The sequence below is a fragment of the Oryx dammah genome, unplaced genomic scaffold (assembly GCF_014754425.2).
Source record: "Oryx dammah isolate SB20612 unplaced genomic scaffold, SCBI_Odam_1.1 HiC_scaffold_25, whole genome shotgun sequence".
Lineage (NCBI taxonomy): Eukaryota > Metazoa > Chordata > Mammalia > Artiodactyla > Bovidae > Oryx > Oryx dammah.
In genome coordinates, this window is record NW_024070209.1 from 2440101 (window position 1) to 2447627 (window position 7527).

A 7527-nucleotide genomic window follows, 5' to 3' on the forward strand; every position below is an offset into this window, starting at 1 on the left:
ATACTAGCGAAAGTCTTCATTAAGGCCCACACATCTTGCATCAGTTCTTCCCCGGCCAGTTAACGCTCTGCATTCCGGCGTCCGCTCCCTCTCACCTCCACCCCACACCCAGTCCATCGCTTTCCCCTTCTTAGTGAGTGTTCTGCTGCCCTCACAGCACAGGTCGCGATGGCAAAATCAACTTTTGTTTCCTTGGTCACCTGCCTCCTCCGTTAGTGAATTTCGTGAAAACAAAGGTACCGCCCGCTCAGCTCCACGCTCGGTTCTTAGGGCCCAGCTTCGCGTCTAGCGCTTGAAAGGACGGAGTCTCTTGAGATGGGGGCGTGCGCCACAGAGCCACTACAGTCCAGCCTCACGACTCGAGCCGAGAGCCCTCAATACGGATTTCTCACTTCCACGCGGCTGGGCCGACACTCCTCGCGCGGAGGACCAAAGCGGTCTGCGCAGGCGCGCCTCTGGCCCCGCCCACGTTGGCGTCATCACGGCCGTTACGGCGACCTGGCGTCTCGGCGCGCAATTTAAAACCAGCTCTGGCGACGCGGAGGCTAAGATGAGACCTCCCTGCCCTGGTGAGGCTGTGTGGCGGGGAGGCGAGGCGGGAAGGGCGCGGTGCGAAGCAGTGCGAAGCGGGCGGGTCTGAGCGGGGAGTGCGGTTATTCTCGGCCTTGTCGTTGGTTTTGTTTTCCCGGGGCTGAGCGAGAGGCCGGCAGGCTGGGAGAGGAGGGCCGGCGCGGGGTGGGCAGGCGGGCAGATCCGGCCAATCAGGACGCGGCGTCGGCCCGGGCTGCTCTTCCGGCTGTGAGCCGGAGACCAGACGCCTTTTCCTCGGGTTCTTACACCTTGGATGGTGTCTCTTCGTTAAAAAAAGAGGTTTTCCCGGAGTGCACGTTTGTTCAGGGCCATAGAAGTATGGAGGTTACCGCTATATGGTTATTACGCTTGCATTTATTTTTACATCCTTTCAACAAGTACCCAGTGTCCCCATTGGCCCAGACCCTCTCAGATGTAGAGATCGATTACAATAAAGAACAAAATAGATAAGATCCCATCCTCTTAGAGCACGTGTTTTAGTTCGGAAGAGAGGAAACTAAATAGTTACAGATGAGGCTGAGTGCTCGCTTTGAGAAGAGCAGACTCGGGGGAGGAACTCAGAGATCTTTAAGAGTCTGGAAAACGAGTTCCAGGCAGAAGGAGCAAGCACACAAAAAAGAGTAAGCGAGAAAGAGCCTTACACGGGCAAGGACCATGACATTGTAACTGAACATCGAGTGACGTCCGACCGGTAGGCAGGAGTTTTGTAGGTCTTGTGACGACGTTTGGAAATTGAGTGTTACTTTTTTTGGACGTGGTAAGTGACTTACCTGAGTGGGTCAAGTGAAAGGGTCAATAATCACTTGGATAAGAGTTTGACGCTAGGGGCAGTGATACGAACTGCTCAGGGAAGTGACCTATGGACCGAGAAGTAAATTTTGTCATCATTACTGTATAGCTCCCAGCTCGTTGGTGGCTCAGATGGTAAAGAATCTGCCTGCAATGTAGGAGAGGCAGGTTCGATCTCTAGATCAGGAAGATCCCCTGGAGAAAAGAATGGCTACCCATTCCAATATTCTTGCCTGGAGAATCCCATGGACAGAGGAGCCTGGTGGGCTACAGTCTGTGAGGTCACAAAGAGTCTAAGCTACAGGCCTGAGCGACTAACACTTTCACTTTCATTGTATAGCTGGCAAAACCATGGAAATAGGTGAGAACACCAGGAACACCCTGTAGAGAAAACACTTGGGACCAATGTTTAGAAGCTGATTAGAAAAGGAAGGGCTGGAAAAACTCAGAAAAGAGTGGTATAGAAGCCAAGAAGCCTCGGAAATCTCAGAGGCAGAGTGTTGTCAGCTCTTTCAAGTGCCGTTGACTCTCAAGAGGGACGAGGCCTGAAAAGTGACCATCGGGTTTGGCAGCATGGAAGTTGTGGGTGATGATGACGAGACAGTTTTCATACAGTGGTGGGCATGGGAGCCACACCAGAGGGGTTGAAAAATGAGTAGGAGGTGAGGAAGTGGATACACAAAGTGGTTTTGAGCTCAGTAACCCATCTGTTGAAAGAATGGATGTATAATGTTAAAGGGAAGGAGAGAAATTTGAGGAAAGACAATTCTGAGAAATAAGGTGTGGCTCAAATTTCCATTTTTAGTTTCCCTCTTAGATTCCTCCTTTAGTGCTTTCTATATCTGTTATTCTTCTGAGGTCCAACTTCCTTCCTTAAATTGGTTGCAGTGCCCACCTTCAAGTAATCACAAGTCCTCTTGATTTAGCGTCTAAAAATGTCTATTGCGTCCTTCCTATTTTTACTTTCTTTTGTTTTGCCCTCAGCTGAAGGTTCTGTTAATCATACTCTTTAGCTTGTGGGACGCTATCAGGGAAACTTACAAAGCTGTATTTTTAATTCTCTTTTATCCCCAGTCATCATTCCTTTCCTTCCTCTTGCTTGGGCAGCCTTTTAAATTTATATCTTTATTTACTTTTTGGATGTGCTGGGTCTTCGTTGCTGCACGGGCTCTCTGTTTGCAGCGGGCAGCAGCTGCTCTTTGTTGTGGCGTGCGGGCCCAGTAGTTGTGGCTCCCGGGCCCTAGAGCCAGGGCTCAGTGGTGGGGCACGGGGGCTTCACTGCCACTCCGCACTGGGATCCTCCTGAGCCAGGGATCACTCCTGTGTCCTCCATTGGCAGGCGCGTTCTTTACCACTGAGCCAGCAGAGAAGCCCGTGGGCAGCCTTTTAGTGTTTGTTGTGTGTCACTAATGTGTTTTTATGAAACTAATGTGTTCTTATCTAACGTGTGTTATATTGTGGGGTTTTTTTTTCACAAAATTTCTGAACCAGTGGAGGTATAGATTCTTATTCTCATTTGGAGGATGAGGAAGCAAACCTTTAGAGCATTTACTTAAAATTTCTCCAGCTAGTAAGTGATGGAGCTGGAATTTGAAGCCAAGTCTTCCGATTCTTAAATCTGAAAACTGCCCCCAGGTTCCTTCACCTCTCTCTTCCAGTGATCGTTTCTTGGTCTGCTCTCCTCGGCCGTGGCTATTCACCCTGTTGTCGTACCCTAGACCTTATCATTATCAAGAACTGCGCCACTCTCATCCCAGTGCACCCTGCCTCTCAAACACGCCTGTCGTTCCAGCTTACTCCTCGTTCCCCAACTCCAGCAGTTCTTCGACCCAGCAGACCTGTGCTCTGCTTTTCCCTGTCTCTCACCTCTCTCATGCCCTTGTTCCCCTCCTACATAGCTTACATCCTGTGGTCAATCACTGTAATCACTTCCTTTCTTAACGCCCATAACCCCTTACCCTCTTCTTGCCTCTTACACTTGCTTGTGACAAAATCACAACTCTGATTAATCCCTACTCTGCCCCAGGCCCCTTGCACCCTGTCGTCTCAAGGGGCCCTAAAGATGCCCAGCGGCCGTGCTGTGTTCTCTGGTGCACCCAGTGTCCTAGATGGTGATTTTCTCTCTGTCCCTGGCACTCTGGGAAAGCTGCTCTTGTCAGGAACCTCCAGGTCGCTGAATCTACTGGTCAGTCCTCCATCCTCGCTTAATTTGACCAGTCAGGTGCGTTTGAGGTCGTGCTTTCCTCCTCCCTCCCCTGAAATATTTTCTTCACCTGACTTGTAGATCACCACCCTCTCCTTCACTTGTTATCCATTACCCATCTCTTCACTGATTCCTTGTGGTTTCCTTCTCTTTAAACTTTGAAGTAGTCTAGGACTTAGCCTTTTGTTTTTTTCTAACTGTCCTCATGTTTTTGGTCTTCTCATCCCCCACAGCTTTGAATATCCTCTCTGTGCTTACAACATCCACATATATATTAATATATCCAGCCCAAAACTTTTCCCTAAACTCTACATTTAAATATCTGACTCTCTACCCCAGTTGAATGACTAGTAAGCCTCTGAAGCCCAGCAGGCACCAGACTGAGCCCCAATCTTGCCTCCTTTCCCCACAGATATGCTTCTTCTATAGTCTTACTCTCTCGGGCCCTGGTAACTCCCCTCCATCAGTTGTTTAGAGCAGTGTTGTTGTTATCCTTTATTCTTCTGTTTTCTCTCGGGCCCCACATTTAATCCATCAGGAAATCATTTTGGCTCTACTTTGAGACTATATCTTGTTTGACCTCTGCCTACCACCTCCACGGGCTTCCCTGGTGGCTCAGACGGTAAAGAATCTGCCTGCAATGAGGAAGGCCTGAGTTTGATTTCTGGGTCCGGAAGATCCCTTGGAGAAGGAAATGGCAACCCACTCAGGTATTCTTACCTAGAAAACCCCATGGACGGAGGAGCCTGGCGGGCTACAGTCCATAGGGTTGCAAAGAGTTGGATACATTGGAGCAGCTACACTTGCTTGCTTGCTTGCTTTCTCTCTCTACCACCTGCACCATCCCCTCTCTGGTCTGAGCCACCAGCATCTGTTGTCCTGGGGTTGGTGGTGGTTTAGTCGCTCAGTAGTGCCTGGCTGTTACACTCCATGGACTGTAGCCCACCAGGCTCCTCTGTCCATGGGATTTCCCAGGTAAGAATACTGGAGTGGCTTGCATTTCCTTCTCCAGGAGATCTTCCCGACCCAGGAATCAAACTCATGTCTGCTGAGGAAGGCTTTCTTATCTCTCCTTGCTATTCTTTGGAACTCTGCATTCAAATGGGAATGTTTTTCCTTTTCTCCTTTGCTTTTTGCTTCTCTTCTTTTCACAGCTATTTGTAAGGCCTCCTCAGCCAGCCATTTTGCTTTTTTACATTTCTTTTTTTGGGGGATGGTCTTGATCCTTGTCTCCTGTACAGTGTCACAAACCTCCATCCATAGTTCATCAGGCACTCTATCTATCAGATCTAGGCCCTTAAATCTATTTCTCATTTCCACTGTATAATCATAAGGGATTTGATTTAGGTCATACCTGAATGGTCTAGTGGTTTTCCCCACTTTCTTCAATTTAACTCTGAATTTGGCAATAAGGAGTTCGTGATCTGAGCCACAGTCATCTCCCGGTCTTGTTTTTGCTGACTGTATAGAGCTTCTCCATCTTTGGCTGCAAAGAATATAATCAGTCTGATTTTGGTGTTGACCATCTGGTGATGTCCATGTGTAGAGTCTTCTCTTGTGTTGGAAGAGAGTGTTTGCTATGACCAGTGCGTTCTCTTGGCAAAACTCTATTAGCCTTTGCCCTGCTTCATTCCGTACTCCAAGGCCAAATTTGCCTGTTACTCCAGGTGTTTCTTGACTTCCTACTTCTGCATTCCAGTCCCCTATAGTAAAAAGGACATCTTTTTTGGGTGTTAGTTCTAAAAGGTCTTGTAGGTCTTCATAGAACCGTTCAAGTTCAGCTTCTTCAGTGTTACTGGTCAGGGCATAGACTTGGATTACCGTGATATTGAATGGTTTGCCTTGGAAATGAACAGAGATCATTCTGTCATTTTTGAGATTGCATCCACCTACTTCATTTTGGACTCTTTTGTTGACTGTGATGGCTACTCCGTTTGTTCTAAGGGACTCCTGCCCACAGTAGTAGATACAGTGGTCATCTGAGTTAAATTGACCCATCCCAGTCCATCTTAATTCACTGATTCCTAGAATGTCGACGTTCACTCTTGCCATCTCCTGTTTGACCACTTCCAAGTTGCCTTGATTCATGGACCTAACATTCCAAGTTCCTGTGCAATATTGCTCTTTACAGCATCGGACCTTGCTTCTATCACCAGTCGTATCCACAACGGGGTGTTGTCTTTGCTTTGGCTCCGTCTCTTCATTCTTTCTGGAGTTATTTCTCCACTGATCTCCAGTAGCATATTGGGCATCTACCGACCTGGGGAGTTCCTCTTTCAGTGTCCTAACTTTTTGCCTTTTCATACTGTTCATGGGGTTCTCAAGGCAAGAATACCGAAGTGGTTTGCCATTCCCTTCTCTATTGGATACATTTTGTGAGACCTGTCCACCACGACCCGTCTGTTTTGGGTGGCCCCACACAGCTTGGCTTAGTTTCACTGAGTTAGACAAGGCTGTGGTCCATGTGATCAGATTGGCTACTTATCTGTGACTGTGGTTTCAGTCTCTCTGTCCTCTGATGCCCTCTCTCAGCACCTGCCATCTTACTGGGGTTTCTCTTACCTTGGATGTGGGGTATCTCTTCACGGCTGCTCCAGCAAAGTGCAGCTGCTGCTTCTTACCTGGGACGTGGGGGCGCTCCTCTTGGCCGCCACCCCTGACCTTGGTTGTGGGGGAGCTCCTTTCGGCCACCGCCGCGATCTTGGTCGTGGGGAAGCTCCTCTCGGCCACCGCCCCTGACCTTGGTCCTGGGGGAGCTCCTCTCGGCCTCGCCCGCGCCACGCAGCACTTGTGTCTGCAGGTGGGCCCTTTGCCACTGAGCCAACAGGGGAGCCCCCTGGTTGTTGGTAGTTCCCTACTGATTGGTCTTCCTGCCCGTCCTTTCAGTCTGTTTTCCACAGAACAGCAGTAGGGATCTTCATGAAGCCTAAGTTAGATCACTTTATGCCTTTTCTCACCATGGTCAGTCACTTCCCTTCTCATGAAGGCCCAAGCCTTTACAGTGGCCCATAAGTAAGGCTCATACACCCCTACCCGTTGTCCCAGCCTTACTCTGTTGGGTGCTCCTGAGCTACCAGGCCTCGCAAATATGACACCCCCTGACCTCTCTCACTTCCCCCGCATTCCTCTTGCACCACACTGGCCCCCAGGTGTGCCAGGCATGTTCCTGCCTCTGTACTTGCTGTTCCCCCTGCTTCCAGGTGACCTCCCACAGACATCCACATGGTGTTGATTCTGACGTCATGTTCTTGCTGAAACATTTCCTTGACCACTATATTAAAAATGATCTCCCACTTCCATCCCCCAGTCCCGTTCCCTGTCCATGCTTTACTTTTCTCCAGAGCGTGTATCTTCATCTAACATGCCATCCGTTTTCTAACTTCCTATTATGAAAATGTTCAAACATACCAGGGATATGGAAAGACTAAGTAAATAGTCTCACACTCACAACCTAAACCCCACAGTTGTTAACATTCTGCCACGTTTACTTTTCTTCCGTATCACATGGTACTTCATTGCAGGGGCACAAGTTCAATCCCTGGTCGGGGAACTAAGATCCTACATGCCCAGAGAAAAGAGACATTTTTCCCTTTGCAGTTAGTAAGTAATCTGTGGATGACTCCTTGGAATATTCTATTTATTTTACATATTTGTATTGTTTATTCTGTCTCCCTGCTGGGATTAGAACCCAGTCTGTCTGACACAATAGCGCGTACCTCACCCTTGTCTCAGCATCTCATCTTCTCTGTCTTGCCTGGCATTGGGGTTAAACATGTCTGTTGTTCTGCTAGTCTGGGCTTCTCAGAGGCAGCAACGTTTTCTTACCCACCTTTACATCCGGTGCGGTGCTTTAGGCTCACAGTAACTGCCCAGTGAGTAGATGTCCAGACTGGCAGGAAGCGTCAGAACCCCTCACTCGCCAAGTAACTCGAACTATAGAAGTT

At 48.8% G+C, this 7527-nt stretch overlaps 1 protein-coding gene across 1 annotated transcript in view; it reads left to right on the forward strand.

The window, feature by feature from the left end:
- Nucleotides 1-463: 463 nt before the first annotated feature.
- NCAPH (non-SMC condensin I complex subunit H) overlaps nucleotides 464-7527 on the forward strand; it is a 31372-nt gene continuing 24308 nt past the window's right edge. Inside the window, exon 1 of the mRNA XM_040267578.1 lies at nucleotides 464-569. Coding sequence (XP_040123512.1) covers nucleotides 551-569 — 19 coding nt within the window. The 5' untranslated portion in view covers nucleotides 464-550. The remainder of the gene's footprint in view (nucleotides 570-7527) is intronic.